Here is a 21,204-nt window from a genome sequence, read left to right as displayed (position 1 = left end):
GTATAACATATTTCAAGAATTTAAAAATGGAAATGCCCAGATCTATTTAAAGTAAAACTAAAATGAACCCACTAGTCACCTCCTAAAAGAATCTTCAACTGAAAACATTAAGGCATGTCATAAGCAAAATCTAGGTCTTCCAAGTCAAAGAAAAAACATATAAGCAGCAAAAAAAAAGAATACCAAGGAATCACAATCAGAATCATATAAGAAGAAAAATGTCACCCAAAACACATCTAAAAAGCAAGGAAATACATAGAAATGAGAGACAAAAAAAAAAAATTTACTGTGCATCAGGTGAATCAAAAAAAGTACATGGCCGGCCTCAGACACTTGACACTTACTAGCTGTGTGACCCTGGGCAAGTAACTTAACCCCCATTGCCCCGCAAAAAAAAAACCAAAAACCCATATCCCTTAAAATATATTAACAAAATATACAGACAGGATGACTTCAGAAAGGCCTTGGAAGACATGTATGAAATGATGTATAGTGAAGTGAGCAAAACCAAGAGAACATTGTGCACAAAAACAGCAATACTGTTTTATGAAAAACTCTGAATGACTTAACTATTCTCAACAATACAATGATATAAGATAATCCCAAAGAACTACTGATGAAACATACTATCCACCTCCAAAGAAAGAACTGATATTGATGGAGCACACTCTGAAGCATGCTATTTTTCACTTTCTTTCATTTTTTTCTTTTATTCAAGTTTTCTTGTACAAAATTATTAATATGATAATGTTTTACATAATCATACATGTATAACCCATATCTGATTGTTTGCTGCCTCAGGGAGGGGAGAAGGGAGGGAGGGAAAGAGGGATAAAAATTGGAACCCAAAACTATAAATAAAAATGTTTATTACAAAAAAAACAAAAAACAAAAAATCCCAAAATCCATTTAATTGATAAGTAAAAATAAGTTTAAAACTATAAAACATATAATGCTTTAGCTAATTACATTTTTTTTTAGTGAGGCAATTGGGGTTAAGTGACTTGCCCAGAGTCACACAGCTAGTAAGTGTTAAGTGTCTGAGGCCGGATTTGAACTCAGGTACTCCTGACTCCAGGGCCAGTGCTCTATCCACTGCGCTACCTAGCTGCCCCACTAATTACATTTTTAAAAAAGAAAATTTACCATTTCAAAAAAAAAAATCATAACTGTTGAGGAAATAAAGGAACTATTAGAAACTATTTTTTCCAATTATATATCAATAAAACTGATTACTTAATAGAAAAAGACTAAAAAAATCCCAACAAAATATAGAGATTAATGAACTAAATGTGTATTTTTTAAAATCAGAAAGCTAACAAATAAACTCAAAATTAGCACCATAGAAAATAGTAAAAATTAAGAGCATAAACAAATAAAATAGAAACCAAAAATGACTATAGGAAAAACAATAAAATTAAGAGATACATTCTGAAAATACTATAGAAATTTATTTAAAAAAAAACCAAACTTTGGATACCCAGGCCAAAAAGGGCATAGAAATCAAATCAACAAAATAGCAAATGAACAAGGTAGAATCACAACAAAAAGTTTTGGACAAAATACAGAACCCGTTCCTATTAAAAACACTAGATAGCATAGGAATAAATGGAGTTTTCCTTAAAATGATTAGTAGTATCTATCTAAAACCATCAGCAAGCATTTTATGTAATGGGAATAAGCTAGAAGCTTTGCCAATAATATCAGGGGTGAAATAAGGGTGGCCATTATTGCAACTATTATTCAATATTGTACTAGAAATGTTAGCTTTAGCAATAACAGAAGAAAAAGAAAATGAAGGAATTGGAATAGGCAACGAGGAAACAAAACTATCACTCTTTGTAAATGATATGATAGTATACTTAGAGAATCCTAGAGAATCAACTAAAAAACTACTTGAAACAATTAACAACTTAAGCAAAATTGCATGATATAAAATAAACCTATATAAATCATATAGCATTTCTATATATAACCAACAAAGCCCAGCAGCAAGAGCTAGAAAGAAAAATTCCTTTTAAAATAACTGTAGATGGGTCAGCTAGGTGGCACAGTGGATAAAGCACTGGCCCTGGATTCAGGAGGATCTGAGTTCAAATCAGACCTCAGACACTTGACACTAGCTGTGTGACCCTGGCCAAGTCACTTAACCCTCATTGCCCAAAAAAAAGAACAATTGTGCATGACTAAGTCATTTTGACTATTATAAATACCAAATTAACTACAAAGGATATATGGCTAATATGACAGAAAAGGAAAACGAGAAGATTTAAAGACATGGAGTTGATAGATTCTTAACCTGTGATACACAGACCCAGATCAATCTGCAGGTAGATTTAAGAGAGAATTTTAAAAAATATTTTGATAACTATTTCAATACAATTCATTTCCTTTATTTTGAGAAGGGGTCTATAGGCTTTGCCAGATTGCCAAAGGGGATTATCACACTAAGAAAGGCTAAGAAGTTCTTGATTAGACAATAATACAAACAGATTCAAAACTGTTTGGACGGCAGAACTGAAAGAGCAGTTGTTAATGGTCCAAGGTCAACAGGGCAAGCAGTCTCTAGGAAGGAACTGTAGATTTATGCTTGGCCCCCCTATGAAAGGATTACATTGTGAAATGTGGTTAACCTAAAACCAAAAAAAATGGCTAAAATTTATTTGTTAAATAGATTAACAATACTCTTGGTTACTTGTCATGGCCAGAGTTACAGGAATTTTCTAACCCTCTTACTGAAATAAACTGAAATCTGTCACTTAAAGAGCCTTAATCTACCCCCATCTACCATACAGTATACATTATATGAAGGGCAAAGATGAACTTGAATAAATTTATTTCATAGATTAGACTCCTGGCTTTTATTTTAGCTTCAGAAAGGTTAAGTTGTTTCAGTATGCTCTTGCTAAGTTTAAAAAATGTTGGATTAAATTTTGCTTTACAGCAGACATTGTTTTTGCTCTCCATGCCCATCTTGTGTTTGACAGTAATATCAAGGCCTTCAACCTGAGTCCTGCTGAAATTTGCCCCAAGAAGGCATAAAAAGTCTAACACCAAAAATTAATTAATAGATGAATGAATGAATGAATAAATGAATAGAATAAAAACAGTTAAAGTTCAAACAATGTTCATAGCAATATGCTTAGAATATTTCACTGTTTCTTTTTTTACATTTCCTATGAGCTCTGACAGTACATCCAGATATAGTCAATGTGTCATCCAAACAGACAGACATCACCGATGACTGGTCAACTTTGAGAACACAAAGAACATCATTTAACTGGTCAAAAATAAATTAAGTATGAACAAAAACAAAATGTTCAAATGAACTACATTTTTCATTGTCAAAATATCATAAAAAGATATAAGTTCGTGATGTCCAGTCAGTAGTGTCATTAGCAAATACTGAATCATTTTTCCATTTAGTGAAGACATAATCTTTTGTGACACAACATTCTGAAAGGTCACAATTAAACTATTTTGGATGAGAAAGGTAGCATTTTGAGGAGATGTTGTGAATACCTCAACATTATGAGGTCATATTAGGGACACTGTCAGCTTTTCATTATATAATAATTTCCCCTTAATAGTCTCCACCCTTTGACCCAATACAGAACAGAGTCAATTAGGACCTAGATTATTCTTTGTTTATGGCAGATTTCTTCTTCCTTTGACAAATAAGCCTGTTTGTTCTCATCTAACAATAAAACAGCAGGTTTCCATTCACTAAATTTGACCATTAAGAACATGAAGTTTTGACAGATAGTGGTTATTTTTTTTAAGTTTTATTCATGAGGTTTGTTTTTTCTGTTTTACATTATACACAGATTACTCTCACTTTGAGAGAAATATCTTGTAACAAAATAAAATAGTCAAGTAAGCCTAACAGTACCAGTGACATCATCTAAAAAGGCATGCAACATTTTATATCTGGTGCACCCCTCCGAATCACTATGCAGTTGAATCTTAGAATTGCTCTATTTTGGAACATTTTTTCATATGGCTAATAGATAGCCTGGGTTTCTTACCTCAAGAACTGTCTGTTCATATTCTTAGACCATTTATCAATTAGAGAATGGTTCTATTTCCTATCAATTTGAATTAGTTCCTTATATATCTTGGACATGAGACCCTTATCAGTGAAATTTGCTGCATAGATTTCTTCCCAGTTGTTTTCCTTCTAACCTTAGCTGTATTAGATTTTTGGGGGGCTTTTTGGGGTTTTGTTTTGTTTTGGTTTTTTTAGTGAGGCAATTTGGGGTTAAGTGACTTGCCCAAGGTCACACGGCCAGCAAGTGTTAAGTGTCTGAGGCCGGATTTGAACTCAGGTACTCCTGACTCCAGGGCCGGTGCTCCATCCACTGTGGCACATAGCTGCCCCTGCATTAGATTTGTTTGTGCAAAAATGTTTAAATTCTATGTAATCAATACTATACATTTTTTTCTGTGAACTATTCCTTGTCGTGAATTTTTTTTTATCCACAGATCTAATATGTTAATTTTTTCCATGTTTTTCTAATCTGTTTATGATGTGACCTTCACATATCTAGGTTTGGAGTTTATCTTTGTATAAGACATAGAGTGTTGGTCTAAATCTAATTTCTTCTATATTGCTGTCTGATTTTCCCAGGAGTTTCTGTTAAATAAGTGAGTTCTCTGTGTTTATCAAATACTAGAGTATAAGATTTATTTTCTTCTGTATGTTGCATATATTATCTGTTCCAGTGATCAAGCTATCTATTCCTTAACCAGTAACAAACTGTTTTAAAAATTACCGTTTTGTAGAAAAGTTTGAGATCCAGCAACTGCTAGTCCCCCTTTATTCCCATTCCTTTTTATTATTTCTCTTGAGATTTTTGACCTGTTTTTCCTCCATATGAATGTCTTTATTATTTTGCCTAGTTCTATAAAGTAATCCTTTTGGTAAGCTGATTGGTACTGTATTAAATAAGTAAATAAATTTAGGTAGTATTATTATTTTTATCATATCAGCTGGTGCTATCATGAAAAACTAATATTGTTCCAATTATTTAAGTCGGGTTTTATTTCTATAAACAATTGTTTGTAATTATATATATGAAAAAAATTATATATACGTAGGTTTTTGTGTATCTTGGAGGGAAAATCCCAAGTATTTTTTACATTTTGTAATTTTTTTAGTGAGGCAATTGGGGTTAAGTGACTTGCCCAGGGTCACACAGCTAGTAAGTGTTAAGTGTCTGAGGCCGGATTTGAACTCAGGTACTCCTGACTCCAGGGCCGGTGCTCTATCCACTTCGCCACCTAGCTGCCCCCCACCTGTACTTTTTCATACCATAGTGAAAACTTTTTTTTATTCCCTAATTTACTAAATAGAAGCTGATATGGATCTCTGGATAATTAGGAATGGAGTTCTAATCTATTTTTTTAACCAAGTCATCAGTGTGGATGTTTGATAACTTTAATTAGAAACTATACTAACCCAAACAAAAAAAAAATCTGTTTCTACTCAGTTTGTTACTCACAGTAGAACCAGCATTATCTTCATGTAAATTCTTAGCCAATGAGGCTAAAGTATTTGCATAACTATCAGCATATTCATTAATAGTCAGTGTGTTTATTCCCTTTCTTATCTTGATATAAAAATTATCTATATTTTAAAATTTAAAAGAAGCAACCACTATAATGAATGGAAGGCCACAGGCTTGATATGCTATTTCATTAGGCTACATGTGACAAAGATTACAAACGCTACAAAGTCACTTATATAGGTCAAAGTTTTTTATACAATAGTAGTTGGAGAAGAGGAAGAACAATGGCAATGCTCTGCCACCGTAGTAGAGATATATGCTTTAAGTAAACATGAGCTTTTAATAAATTTCTATAATAACTATATTATAGAAGTCAGTGCTTATTGTATAACATAAAAATCTTTGCTTTAAAACTAAAAGAGCATATCATGTGATTAAATTAAAACACAAAGATGCTATTATTTTTAAAGACATTAGGGTTTGCTTAGCACTCCCAGCATGCTCTTTAAACATACCCTTGGTAATTTTGATATGCTGAAGCCCTTGAAATAAGTATGATTCTATATTTTTACATAAGAATGGCACTAAAACAGATCTTTGCATAATCCCAGACAAACTTTAGTCAATATTATGAATAACCATACTAAGGCTTAAACTAGTGGTACATTGTCAGAAGATATAATTCTACTTCAAAGAGGCTTCAGCAGTTTTCTTATGTTTTGAAACCTAGAATTTCCCATTTCCTAACACAAGTGTAAATCTTTAAATTAAATAGCCCAAATTTGCCTCCTAAGACTAATTAAGCCTAGACACGGACTCAAAAGAAAGCAGAGAACAAGGAACAATAATCTTCAAATGAATTATCTTCTAAGTTGTTCTGATGTGTTGCTCCTATATCTACTCCTATCCAGTCTTGACCTTTTAAATTGAGCTCTGACTTGTAACTTGGACTCTAGAACTTCTAGCATGACCTCACCTAAATAGGACTATTTGCTACAACTTCATTTGATTCCAAGTCACTGGTTTCTATCCATGTTCCCCAAACCTAATTTCTTCTCTCTGATATCTGTCCAAGACTCAGTTCTTAAATGAAACAGACAATCAAGGAGAAAGTGATCTCTAATTCCTTGGAGTTCAACATATCTTGCAGCTTTGAATATAAAAATAATCACTTGTGGGGGCAGCTAGGTGGCACAATGGATAGAGCACCGGCCCTGGAGTCAGGAGGACCTGAGTTCAAATCCGGCCTCAGACACTTAACACTTACTAGCTGTGTGACCCTAGGCAAGTCACTTAACCCCAATTGCCTCACTAAAAAAAAAAATAATAATAATAATAATAATCACTTGTTATGACAAACTGGACACCATAAAGATATTAGTTAAACTGGGTTTCTTCTTACATAAATGTAATGGTACTTGGTGCATGCTGAGATCACCTAAAATGGAGGAGCCTATGTAGGGAACTACAAGGACCTGCTTCTGTGAGACAGGAAGACCAGGGCAGGTATGGATATTCTCCTTTGGCCTGTCACATAATTGGGAGCAGCTTCTCTTGTTTCCCCTCTCTTCCTTCTCTCTCATTCTCTTCTGTCTCTGTCCAGGGCTAAAGGGCTCATTCACTCATAGCAGGTGACACCATGCACTGGGAGGGAAAGTCTGAGGGCCACATCTTCCCCCCCTTAGACCATGTAGTCCTAAAAAATGGAACTGAATTTTTGGTCCTTTTCATTTGTCCTTTTCAGTTCTAGATGCAGAGAGTGTAGCTCTGAGCTCAGACCAATCATGGGACACGAGTCCAAGGTAGGGTATTGAAAATGTGTGCATGTGTGTATATGTATGTATGCGTGTGTTTTAAAACAATCGTACTAAATTAACAGTAATCAACTACTAAAAGACATAAAGTGAATGTGCACACTAGTTATAAAAATCTATCATCCAACAATTTTCAAATTCATTCTCTGCCTCTCATCAATAAATAGCTCACCAAAAAAGAGATGAATACTTCAGATTAAATATGTCTATATCTGGTTGTAAATCACTACTGGACTGCATTTTTATTTCATTATTTTTATTACATATAGGCCTTTATGTTTTTGAACAATCTTTTATAGTAAATTAATAGTAATCAGCTACTAAAAGGCATAAAGTGAACACCCACATTACTTAGCTATAAAAGCCAATTGTCCAACCATTTTCCAATTTACTCAGAATTTTAAAAAACTAGAGAAATATTATCTATCTAATGAGATTTAAGAGCTGTAAATAACAATTCTTTTTATTTCTTATTCAAAACTGAAATACTCTACTATTTGTTCAACATAAATATGGACTTGAAAAGTTAATTTTTTTCTTTAACAACCACTGTACCTTCTTCTCTTTTATGCTATCTGCTTGTGCTATTTCCAATCGGGCTCTAAAATGTTCACAATCCATTCTCATCTGTTCTACTTCTTGCTCTTTTTTTCCTAGGCCTGGTGAGAAGGAAGAAAAATTATTCTTAAGATTTTTCAAACTGTTAATCTCTATAGGCTCAAACTTTTGCCTCCTCTGTTAGTAAAGCCTTTATTTGATTTTCCATAAAAATAACAGAATCAGACTAAGACCCTCTAAGATCCCTACTATCTCCAACATTTTGGGGCTAACAAATGAGAGGCTGCTCTTTTAAACTTTTTCATTTGTATAATGCCTCCTCCTTGTGGCCAGTTGCAAACATCACCACAAAAGCCATTTATAGGCAGTGCCCCTTCTTTGCCATCTTGGATTTGGGGTTTCAGTGACTCAATCTTGCCTAATAAAACCTTATACCTTTACTTGCTCATTTAATGGTTTCTGCTTAATTTTATAACAGATGTCAAAAATACTATACAGGTAATAAAAAGCTGAGTTTTTTCTTATAATAATTTGCTTTATATTGTTATCTTTAAGATATATAGGACTAAAAGTGTAAACTGTCTATACAATATTTTAAATTTTTCCTACAAATTCTAAATTAATCCCAAACTGTTATTAATTTTATTTTTCAATCTTTGTTACTTAAGCAGAGAAAAACAACATTGGCAGGATAAAGCTGCAATACATACAAAAAACTAAAGGTATATTTCATATCTATAAAATCTTATCGTAATTGCTAAGATTTTATTTAAAATGTTTCATCCATATTCATTAGGAATATTTGCCTGTAATTTTCTTTCTTTGTTTTATCTCTCCCTGGTCTAAGTATCAAGAAAGAAGGAATTTGGGGGGCAGCTAGATGGCACAGTGGTTAAAGCACTGGCCCTGGATTCAGGAGTACTTGAGTTCAAATGTGGCCTCAGACACTTGGCACTTACTAGCTATGTGACCCTGGACAAGTCACTTAACCCCCATTGCCTGCAAAAAAAAAGAAAAAAGAAAAAAAAAGAAAGAAGGAATTTTGTAAATTCTTTCTTTCCTATTTTTATCAGTAAACAAGTATTCATTAAGCATCTACTAAGAGCCAGGTACCTTTGATCCTCAAAACAACCCTACAAAATAGATGCAATTATTATCCCAATTTTACAGTTGAGGAAACTGAGTAAAACAGAGGTTAAATGACTTGCTGAGGATCACACAGCTAGTGTTATGTCTGGACCAAATCTGATCTCAGGTCTTCCTGACTTTTCCTGACTCCAGGCTCAAGATACCCAGCAAAATCTCCTCTTAAAGATTTCCTTTATCCTTTACATGGGTTAAAAGTTAAAACTTCCACCAGGAAAAAAAAGCCTAACTTCTTTTTTGCTGTCTTCTCCAGTTTCTCTCAAGCATCTCTATTAACTCCAGAATCTTAGTTTCTACACAGCTATGACAAAAATCTCTAATAGATGACTAGTTAACACTATTATTCTCTAAACTTGGCAGGCTCTTAAGGAGACAGTAACAATCACTAGAGCCCTGAAAGACAGGCATTTGATACAGGTGTTACATATGTACAAGGCACCATACTAGCAAGTTTGGAGACTATAATTATGAACAAATGGTCACTGCCATTTTCTAGCAAGAAAACCTTAGGGAAACCACTTACCATCTTTGGGCTTCAGTTATTTCAGCTATAAATTATGACATTTGAACTTATGAGCTATAATTTTCAAATCTAAAAAGATTTAGATTAGATGTGTCTAATTTTGCTGTTTTACCCCAACACCAATGCAATTTTAACTTCCTGTCCAAAGCTTTTGCTTGTAACCTTTCTGATCCTAATACAGGATAGTACTGAATAATTCATCAAACATACAATGTGAAGAGTCATTCATACTGCCTATAATTATTCACTTTGTCATGCTGACATTCAACCAATAAGAGATTTATTTGGTTTTATTTTAATTGTCTTTTTAAATATAAATAAATCTTGAAGAGTTCAAGTTAAAATGATTATAGTCCTTTGTACCCCAGTAGGAATGGCCTTACACAGACTATCTACCTAACAAGTAGCTGAGATCAATCACGGCTGAAAGAATATAGCTATCATTTGCAAAGCTTTCAAGGTTTGCAAAGTGCCTTACATGTGTTATTACCTTTGAAGCTCACAACAACCCTCTGAGATAGATGCTATTATTATCTCTATTTACAATTGAGGAAACAGGCTAAGAGAGATTAAGCAACTTCCTCAGGTTAATATACCCACTAAGTTGTCTAGGGAGGCATTCAAACTCAGGCCTCACTGACTTCAAATCCAGAGTTCTATCCACTGAACCAACTAGGAATGGAAGTTTTCTTTAAAAAAAATTTTTTTTAATAGCAACATTTTTAAAAAATCATAAACAATTTTTATTTGTAATTTTGAATTCTAAATTTTGCCCCCTTTTTCCCCCCTCCCTGAAGCAGTAAGCAATCAGATATGGGCTATACTTGTACAATTATATAAAATATTACCATATTAGTCATTTTGTACAAGAAAACTTGAATAAAAGAAAAATGAAAGAAGGTAAAAAATAGCATGCTTCAGTCTGTGTTCAGTCAATATCAGTTATTTCTTTGGAGGTGGATAGTATGTCTCATCATTAGCCCTTTGGATCATTGTATTGCTGAGAATAGTTAAGTCATTCACAATCCTTCATCAAACAATATTGCTGTCTTTGTGCACAACATTCTCTTGGTTCTCTTCATACAAGTCTTTCCAGGCCTTTATGAAATCATCCTGCTTGTCATTTCTTATAGCACAATAATATTCCATCACCATCATATACCACAGCCTGTTTAGCCATTCCCCAGTTGATGGGCATTCCTTTGATTTGCAATTCTTAGTCACCACAAAAAGAGCTACTTTAAATATTTTTTGTACAAATAGGTCTTTTTCTCTTTTGGGGGATGTCTTTGGGATATAAACCTAGCAGTGGTATTGCTGAATCAAAGGGTATGCACAGTTCTATAGCCCTTTGGGCATAATTCCAAATTGCTCTCCAGAATGCCTGGATCTTTTCACAACTCCACCAAGAGTGGATTAGCATCCCAGCTTTCTTACATCCCCTCCAACATCCAATATTTTTTTTGTTTTTGTTATATTTGCCACTATGATAGGTGTTAGGTGATGCCTCAGTGTTGTTTTAATTTGCATTTCTCATCAATAGTGATCTAGAGCATTTTTTCATATGATTATAGATAGCTTTGATTTCTTTGTCTGAAACTGCCTGTTCATATCCTTTGACCACTTATCAATTGGGGAAAAACTTGTATTTTTGTAAATTTGACTCGGTTCTCTATATAATTGAGAAATGAGGCCTTTATCAGAGATACTTCTTTTAAAAATTCTTTCCCAGTTTTCTGCTTCCCTTATAATCTTGGTTACATTAGTTTAATTTGTGCAAAAACTGTTTAATTTTATACAATCAAAATTACCTATTTTACATTTTGTTTTGCTTTCAATATCTTCTTTGGTCCTAAATTCTTCCTCTGTCCATAAATCTGACAGATAAACAATTCTATTATCTCTTAATTTGCTTATTGTATGATCCTTAATGTTCAAATCATGTACCCATTTTTACCTTATTTTAGTATATGGTGTGATGTTGGTCTATACCTAGTTTCTGCCATACTGTTTTCCAGTTTTCCCAGCAGTTTTTGTCAAATAATGAGTTTTTGTTCCAAAAGCTTGAATCTTTGGGTTTATCGTATACCAGATTACTATAGTCATTTACTATAGTGTAATTTGTACCTATTCAATTCCACTGGTCCACCTCTCTATTTCTTAACCAGTACCAGATTGTTTTAATAATTATTTGAGATCTGATACAGCTACACCACCTTCTTCCATATTTTTTCATTGATTCCTGTGATATCCTTGGGCTTTTGTTTTTCTAGATGAATTTTGTTATTATTTTTTCTATGTCTTTAAAATATTTTTGATAGTTTGATTGTATAACACTAAATAAATTAATTAACTTGGATAGGATTTTTATTATATTGGCTTGCTTGGCCTACCCATGATCAATTAATATTTTTCTAATTGTTTAGATCTGACTTTATTTGTGTGAAAAGTATTTTATAGTTCTAATCATATAGTTCTTGGTTTTGTCTTGGCAGGCAGACTCCCAAGTATTTTATATTGTCCATAGTTATTTTAAATGGAATTTCTCTTCCTATCTGTTGTTGCTGGACTTTGTTGGTAATATATAGAAATGCTAATGATTTACGTGGGTTCATTTTGTATCCTGCAACTCTGCTAAAGTTCTTAATAATTTCCAAGTAGCTTTTTAGTTGATTCTCTAGGATTTTCAAAGTATAACATCATATCATCTACAAAGAGTGATAGTTTTGTTTCCTTATTACCTATTCTAATTCCCTTTTTCTTCTCTTATTGCTATAACTAAAATTTCTAGTACAATATTAAATAGGAATGGAAGTTTTCATGCCAGAAAGATAAAGAGAGGTAATTTGGGAACATGGGACAAATAGATGTCACAGTTGAAAAGGTTATTTCAGTACATGAAGGGACTAGTGATGAGAAGGCAGGGAAAAGAGGAATTAAGCAGTAAGAGTAGGGTATAAGAAGAACCTCCCTGACTTTTGTCTTGGGCAAGTCCTGGGTATATGCTTGAAAAGAAAGTGCATCATGTGTTTTGTAGCATCTATATAATATCTTACATAAAAAACTGCTTAGCTCACTTCCTGGTTCTTGAGTGTTCCATAAATTTGAAGCTGCCATGGTCTTATCATATAGTAAGTGGGGCACACTTTTAGCCCCACTTCAAAGTACACATTCTGCATGTTGAAATTTAAAAATTAAGCAGAGATGGTCTAGATGGCTACTATAAGTGAGTTCCAATAAATATTTAAAAACTAATTCCTGGGGGCAGCTAGATGGCGCAGTGGATAAAGCACCGGCCCTGGATTCAGGAGTACCTGAGTTCAAATTTGGCCTCAGACACTTGACACTTACTAGCTGTGTGACCTTGGGCAAGTCACTTAACCCCCATTGCCTCACAAAATTTAAAAAAAAAAACTAATTCCTATACTTGTTATTGTTGTTGTTTAGTTGTGTCCAATTCTTTATAATCCCCCTTTGGAATTTTCTTGTCCAAAATACTAGAGGGGGTTGCCTTTTCTTCTCTAGCTTATTTTATAGATGAGGAAACTGAAGCAAACAGAGTTAAGTGACTTGCCCAGGATCACATGCCTAGTACATATCTGAGGCCAAATTTGAACTCAGGTCTTCCTGACTTCATGTCCAGGACACTATCTACTAGATGCCCAAACTCCTATACTATAAAAGATTATCCATTAAGACTACATTGAAGGGGCGACTAGGTGGGGCAGTGGATAAAGCACCGGCCCTGGATTCAAGAGTACCTGAGTTCAAATCCGGCCTCAAGACACTTGACACTTACTAGCTGTGTGACCCTGGGCAAGTCACTTAACCCCCATTGCCCCGCCAAAAAAAAAAAAAAAAAGACTACATTGAATTTGTGCCAGGCATGTAAAAATTCAGTTATTAGGAAAACAATAATATTACTCATAAATGATAAAAAAAAACCATGATTATAATAATAGGCTCAGAATTCTTTTTAAAATACAGCACTCACTTATATTAGAAATCCTAAAAAGAAAAAAAGAGAAATCCCAAAAAAGAGTAGGAGGCCTGAAAGTGCTTTTCTTTATCTGAAATGGAAAAACACTGAAAGCTTTTCCAATGGGAATGGACAAACCAAAGATGCCCCTTTCTCTTCATTATTAAATGGCATAGTTTTATAAATATAACAATAAGACAAGAGAAAGAAATAAAAGTATAAAAAGTGGCAAGAAAGAAATAAAATTATCACTATATGCAGATTATATAATGGTTCATTTAAAACTCGGAGAATTAGTGAAGAAACTAAATAAGACAACTGTAGTAATAAGTAAATAAATGTATCAAATAAATAAGGAAATGAATGTAGAAAGTAAATGTGGTAAATAAGACAAGTAGTAGAACATAAAATAAATCAATAAAAATCAGCAGGATTTAGTACTAACAAAAACCAGAAGGAAATGATCAAAAGAGAAATACCATTCAAAATAACTACAAAGCGTATAAAATATGTGGAAGTAAATCTACAATGATATTGTAAGGACTTATATAAATACACTATGTAAAGCACTCTTTACAGAAATAAAGAAATATTTAAGTTATTGGAATAATACCAATTCCTTATTGTTGATAGCACTAACACAATAAAAACACCACTAATACTAAATTAATTTACATATTTATTCCTTTACCAATCAAGCCACATGGTCACTTTATAGAAAGTCAAAAGTAATAACAAAATTTATTGGAAGGAACAAATCCCAAGGATTGTCAAGGAAAATAATTTAAAAAGAAAGCAGGAAATGAAGAAAGGATTCCATTCCCAACTTTAAACTATACGATAAAGCAGTGATTTATCAAAATTATCTGGTAATCATTTCAAAAGTAGTAAAAATAGTTCAATGAATCACTGAAAATAAGAGAAGCAAACACAATAAACCTAAGAACAAAAACGAGTTGAGGAAGAATCCAATTTACACAGAAGGACCCAGGTCTACAAGATCTGCAATAAAACCAGAAAGCAGTTTGGAAAGAAAAAAAAATTATAATAAACGTTTTCATTTAAAGTTGTGAGCTCCAAATTCTATCCCTCCCTCCCCTTCCCCTTCCCTGAGGAGATAAACAATCAGAATAGGTTATATATGTGCAATTCATTTAAAAAATTACCATATTAGTCCTTTGGTGTAAGAAAACTCAAATAAAAGAAAAAAATGAGATAAAGAAAGTGAAAAACAGCATGCTTCAGTTCTTTCTTTGGAAGTGGATAGTATGCTTCATTGGTCCTTTGGGATTGTCTTGGATCACTGCTGAGAGTAGTTAAGTCATTCACAGTTGACTGACACAATCACACAATATTGCTGTCACTATATACAACATCTCTCCTGTCACTTCACTCTACATCAGTTCATATAAGGTTTTACAGGCCTTTCTGAAGTCATCCTGGCTGTCATTTCTTATAGCACAATAATATTCTATCACTATTATATATCACAGCTTGTTTAGCCATTCCCCAACTGATGGACAGTTCAAAGGAATTTTGATTTCCAATTCTTAATCATCACAAAAAGAGCTGCTATAAATATTTTTGTATATGTAGATCTTTTACTCCTTTTTGGGATGTCTTTGGGATAAAAACCTAGCACTGGTATTGCTGGATCAAAGGTATGCACAGTTTTAAGTTTGGTAGAAATTAGATTTAAGTAATTTTATTACTTAGATCATTAGGTCATATTAATATATAGCATAATAAATTTTCAATGGATACATGATCTGAATAGATATACAACCCACAACCTCAGTTCTGTCCAAAATCTTTTTATTTGGCACAATGGATAAAGCACTGGATCTAGAACTCAGGGAGACATGAGTTCAAAGGTAGTCTCAGACACTTAGCTATGGGACATTAGACAAATCATTTAAACTTGTTTGCCTCAGTTTTCTCATCTATGAGATAGGAATAATAACAGCATCTACCTCCCTGAGTTTTTGGGAGGATAAAGTAAGGTAATATTTGTAAAATGTTTTGTAATTCTTAAAGCACTATATAAATGCTAACTACTGTTACTATTATTATTATTATTTTATCTCTACTTCTAAGCAACCTCACCAGTACTCATGAATCCTGCTTATCATCTCTATGCAGATGACTCCCAGATTCAGCTACTGAACCTTATTCTCTCCTCTGAACCCCAAGTTCTTATCACCAACTGCCATATTTTGAATTAGATGTCCCACAAGTACCTCAAACCTAACATGTCCCACCTCTCCTCCAAATTTTCCCAGTTACCACAAGTTCACAAATTCAGTCATCCTCAACTCTTTACTCTCCCTCAGCCATATATACTCAAATCAGTTGCCTAACACCCTGATGATTCTTCCTCTATAACAAAGGTGTCAAACACATGGCCCCAGGCTGCATATGGCCCACAAGACCCTCAAGTACAGCCCAAACCAGATTAAAATGCAATTGGGAAACTTTTAACAAAACAAACAAAAATACAATAAAACATAGATAGTATTACATTTTTAAACTAAGTCAACATGTGACCTTTTAGAGAGATGTGGGGATCATTATATACAGATTAGTGGCCCCTGTTTCTAATTGAGTTTGACATAACTGCTCTACAGCATATCTCGTATCCATTCACTTTTCCCTAATAACATAGCCACTAAGCTAGTTCAAGTCCTTATAACATCTTACCTAGACTATTAAAATAGCCTCTTAATTGGCTCCCTGCTTCCAAGTCTTTATTCAATATTCTAAGCAGATGTCAAAGTAATTTTCCTAAAGCATAGGTCTAACGATGTCACTTCTCTACATAATAAACTCCTGTGGCTCCCCATTACTTCTAGAATCAAATATAAAATTACTAATTGGTCTTGATTAGCTTCTTCACTGATTCTATTTGGCATTTAAAGCTCTTAGCCATCTGACTCTAACCCACACTTCTAAACTCCCTTTCACACACTCTGAAAACCACCTAAATTGGCCTTCTTGTTGTTCCTTGCACACAACACTCAATCCAGAATGGAGTCAAAGGATTTGGGTTCAAATACCACTTCTAATGATTTCTACCTCTGTGATCTTAGACAAGTAACTTAACTTCCCTGGTTCTTAGTCTCTCATCTGTAAAATAAGGGGATGAACTAGAAGATGTCTGAGGTCTCTTCTAGCTCATTATTTATAATCCTGTGCTTTTGCATAAGCTGTCTCCCATACCTGAAATGTACTCCCTTCCTTACTTCTGCCTCTTAGTTAAAAAAAAAAAATCCTTGGCTGGCCAAAGTTTGTCTCAAAGCCCTCTGAGAGATATATATGTTGCATGTGCCTTCTCAGGCATACTTTTGAAATTCCTTTAGAACCCTGCTTGTGTTGATTGCATTAAGCCCCCAAGATATTACAGACCTCCTCATAGAAAGACCAAAAGAGAATTCCTAACAATTCTTGCAAGAAAAACTAAAATGATGAAGAACTCCTATGATATAAAATAGGATAGAGAGTTAATTGAGTTAGAGAAATCATGTGGTGTTTTCAAATAACTCCAAGATGAGCCAAACCCTAAAGCCCAACTTTTCAACTTAAATATTCTCCTAATGATGCTATATAATTTAATGCTATATAATGAATATGAGAACAAAATTTGCAGGTGATTCACAGGACAATGGAAAAATTCATGGTAGCCACAAAACTGCAATGTCCATTAATGATGTATCTATATTGATGAGATTAGAGATCCATGGAAGTAACTAAAAGAGCACAAAAGACTTTATAAGTGTTATTTTATGATAATCCTAACAATAGAGTATTTTTTTTTGGTGGGGCAATGGTGACTTGCCCAGGGTCACACAGCTAGTAAGTGTCAAGTGTCTGAGGCCGGATTTGAACTCAGGTCCTCCTGAATCCAGGGCCAGTGCTTTATCCACTGCGCCACCTAGCTGCCCCCTCTAACAATAGAGTATTAAAAATCTTTTCATAAAAAACAGAAAAATATCTATCCAAAGAGAAATTGAGACTTCTAAAATGTTTTATTGATGGTTTTTTATATTGCTTTATTTCCCAGTCACAATACACACACACACACACACACACACACACTAGAAGCCTTCCTCATTAAAAAACAAAGCTCAGTTTAGTAGTTGGGAGCCAAAATGGCGGAAAGAAGCCAGGAAGTTGCCTGAGCTCTACCAAATTTCCCTTGGAAACAACATTAAATCAAGCCTCTAAATGGATTCTGGAGCTACAGAACCTACAAAAAGACATAGTGAAACAATCTTCTGACTTAAGATAGCTTAGAAGGACTTCAGGAAGGGTATGTCTCACTTGGATAAAAGGGGAAGGCAGCACAGTGCAGAAGGTGTCTGGGCAAGCCAGGGGGAGACTTGGCCATAGCATGGATCAGCAGCTGAAGCCCCTCAGTCCAGACTTCAGAGGCAAAAGGAGTAGTGAAACTGGGGCTCCCATCTGGACCATATGCTTTCATCTCATCCTGCACTTGTCTTCTGCCTGCTCTCCAGCCTCCTCTGGGAAGAGAAGTAGTACTTTCTATTCCATAATGAATATTCTCACATAAGGTCATATTCTACACTCCCAACTCATTCTGAATCCTTTAGGTCATCATCCAAACCCCATTCCTTATCCTCCAAGCCCCAATTCCTTATTTCCACCCCCTGCAACTCTCCCACTCCAAAGTTCCACTTAATGCCACTCACCTGTTCCACTGGGGCCTCTGGAATATCTGTTCCATAGGCAACAAACTTCTCTTCATCCTAAATCTTTTCTTCTCCTACTCCTTCCATCTTCTATCTATCACCAAAATCAGGCTCTTCACTGATGAGACAAGGTCCCTGTGTCAGTACTGGCTGTACCTTCATTTATTCTCCTTGGCTGAGGCGAGGATGTTGGAATATTCCTTGTTCCCCCATTGCTGCTTTCAGGTTTTCCCCCATCTCCATCATTCAATAAGCTTTCCTGCTTTGAGGTCCATGCTATTCCCATCTACTACTCAATCAAAATCCTGGTAGTTGCTGTCTACAGACCTCCAGGTCACTCCCCTTCCATCCTCAATTAGTGATACATGGCTCACAATTTTTTTCTCCTCTCTAATTCCTGCCTTCATACTGGGGGACTCCCAAGAAACACGGTAACTCTCTCAAACACCTTAACCACTCAATTCCCCAAGCTACTCATTCCCCATGACCTACTCTTCTACCATTACTCAGCCATACCCAAAGATGGCCACACCCTTGAATTTGCCATCACCTACAAATGCATCACCTCCATGTTGAAGAATTCTGAAATCCCCTGAAATCTGTAAGACTTCAACCACTTCCTCTGTTTTCCTTTACCAACCTCTACTCTTTGTCCACATCACCATCTACAATCCCCCTGTCTCTTAATTGCCTCCCAGTTAATCTCGCCTGTACTAGCCATTCTCTTCTCTTTTGACCCCTTGTGATGTTTAAAATCTAATTGTTGTCTCCCTATCAGGAATTCATTGACCATCTTGTGAAGACTCACACTTGGGTGTCTGTCCAGAGGACCCAGGCAGCTGCTGTGGCAACCATGTAAGATATTTTTTTAATAAACATTGAATAAACTGAACTATGCCTGCTAACAAAAATTTTAAAAATAAAATAAAATCTGTTATAACTAAAATCTAATGTGTGGTTGCCTTTAATTAGAAGCTCATAGCCCCAGTCTTTGGGTATTAAAGCATTTATTAAAGTATATTAGAAGTTAGCAAAAGAGAGAGGAATAACACATGGAGTTCAGAAAGAAAAAGCCTTGCTACCCTAGAGGAGAGAGGAATTCAGCCTGGCCTCCTTCTTCTCCCAAGTTTTTCTGCCACTGCCAGCAGTCCCAGTAACCGAAAAAAGAAAAATCTTCTATCTTCCTGAAGGGAAGCTCTCTGCAGGACAGGAAAAGGGGCGGTCCCCACACACAGCTCCAAGCTAAGTGGCTGGTAGCATTGATTGACATGACTTACAGGCAGTTCTATGAATAGTAACGACTTCTAGGCGCCAAGCCAAGCCACATGCTTGCTGGGGGCGGGGCCCTGGTTCTCACACCCTTGATGAACCAGTTCAACTCTACACTGTCTTCTCTTGAATCTCTGGCTCCCAAATGCACCCTGCCAAGCCTCACTCAGCCTTACATCACCCCAACCATCTGCTGCCTTTATTCCTACATGTGTGCTGCTAAATGTAGATAAAAAAAATCAAACAACAGTTCCAACAGGGTCCACTAAAAATTTATGTTATACAACCTCAACTAGACCTTCACTAGGAAATCCTTCACCACCTGCCTTATCAACTCACCATCACACTCATCACAGAAGCTCTTTCAAAACTTTTCATCTTTCTTCAAACCTTCCATGACTACTTCTCCTCCCTTCTCAGCTAAGAACCTCATATTTTATAGAAGAAATTGAGGCCATTCACTGTGAGCTCCTTCTTCCTCATCTCATATCACTCAAATACCACTATTTCCTCCTTCATCCCTATCATACACAAAGAGGCAGCCTTACTCCTTACCATAGCCCACCACCTCTACAAGTGATCCCATCCCACCCTATCTCCTTCAACAGATTTCCCCTTCTTTCACTCTCTTCTTGATGCCTTAAAATCTAGCTTTTGACCTCATCATTCCTCTGAACCTACTCTCTCCAAAGTTACCAATGATCTCTTAATACCTTTGTAACACTGTTTAAATACACCACACCCACTTCTCTCCTCCAATATTGTTACCACCATAGTACAGGCCATTAATTCATGTCTGACCTACTCCAATAGCCTGCTAGTGGGTCTTCTGCCTCAAGTCTCTCTCCATTCCAATCTATCACCCATTTACTCACTAAAGTATTTCCCTAAAGCGAAGGTACAACCATGTTACACATCCTCTCCCCCTTCCCTAATCTAATGGTTCCTTACTGCCTCTCAGATCAAATATAAAACCCTCTGTTTGGCATGCAAAAACCTTCATAACAAATCTCCCCATACCTTTCCATTCTTCTTACACCTTACACCCTGCAACATACTCTTTAATCTCGTAACACTGGCCTTCTTGTTCTTTCTCAAACAACACCCTTGATACCACCTCTCTCACATTGGGGAATCTTCTCTCCCTCATGCCTGGAATGCTCTCCCTCCTAATGTTTGCCTACTATCTTCCCTAATTTCCTTCAAGTTCCAACTAAAATTCAATCTTCTACAGGAAGCATTTCCCAGTCCCTATTAATTCTAGTGCCTTCCCTTTTTAAATTATTTCCTACTTATCCTGTATTTATCTTTTTTGGACATTTTGTTTACTTGATATGTCCCCCATTAGACTATGAGATTCTTGAGGATAAAGACTGTCTTTTGCCTCTTTTTTTATCCCTCATGCTAAAAACAATGCCTGGAATATAACAGGCATTTAATTAATCTCTACTGACTGACTGTCCCAACATCACAAGGATAGCAGTAGAGTATTCTGTGCACCCACCAACCCTTGCTCTTGTGACTATATCATCTTTTTCTGTCAAATAAGTCCTTGATGACATCCTTTACTCATGTTCTTCAGAATTCCTCGCTGATTATGAGCTAGTTATATGGTATACCCATATATTGGCTATATACCATATATGGTATAGTCTGCTTACACTCAGGAGTTTCTCCATTGCCCTCAATGTGATTC

At 35.2% G+C, this 21,204-nt stretch overlaps 1 protein-coding gene across 1 annotated transcript in view; it reads right to left on the bottom strand.

Moving 5' to 3' along the window:
• LOC122745526 (heat shock transcription factor 2 binding protein) overlaps positions 1–21,204 on the bottom strand; it is a 101,540-nt gene that overhangs the window by 62,919 nt on the left and 17,417 nt on the right. Inside the window, exon 3 of the mRNA XM_043990860.1 lies at positions 7,880–7,983. Coding sequence (XP_043846795.1) covers positions 7,880–7,983 — 104 coding nt within the window. The remainder of the gene's footprint in view (positions 1–7,879; positions 7,984–21,204) is intronic.

The sequence above is a fragment of the Dromiciops gliroides genome, chromosome 3 (genome assembly GCF_019393635.1).
Source record: "Dromiciops gliroides isolate mDroGli1 chromosome 3, mDroGli1.pri, whole genome shotgun sequence".
NCBI classification, from domain to species: Eukaryota; Metazoa; Chordata; class Mammalia; order Microbiotheria; family Microbiotheriidae; genus Dromiciops; species Dromiciops gliroides.
The sequence above is the reverse complement of the archived record's forward strand: the minus strand, read 5'-3'. Positions and strand labels throughout refer to the sequence as shown.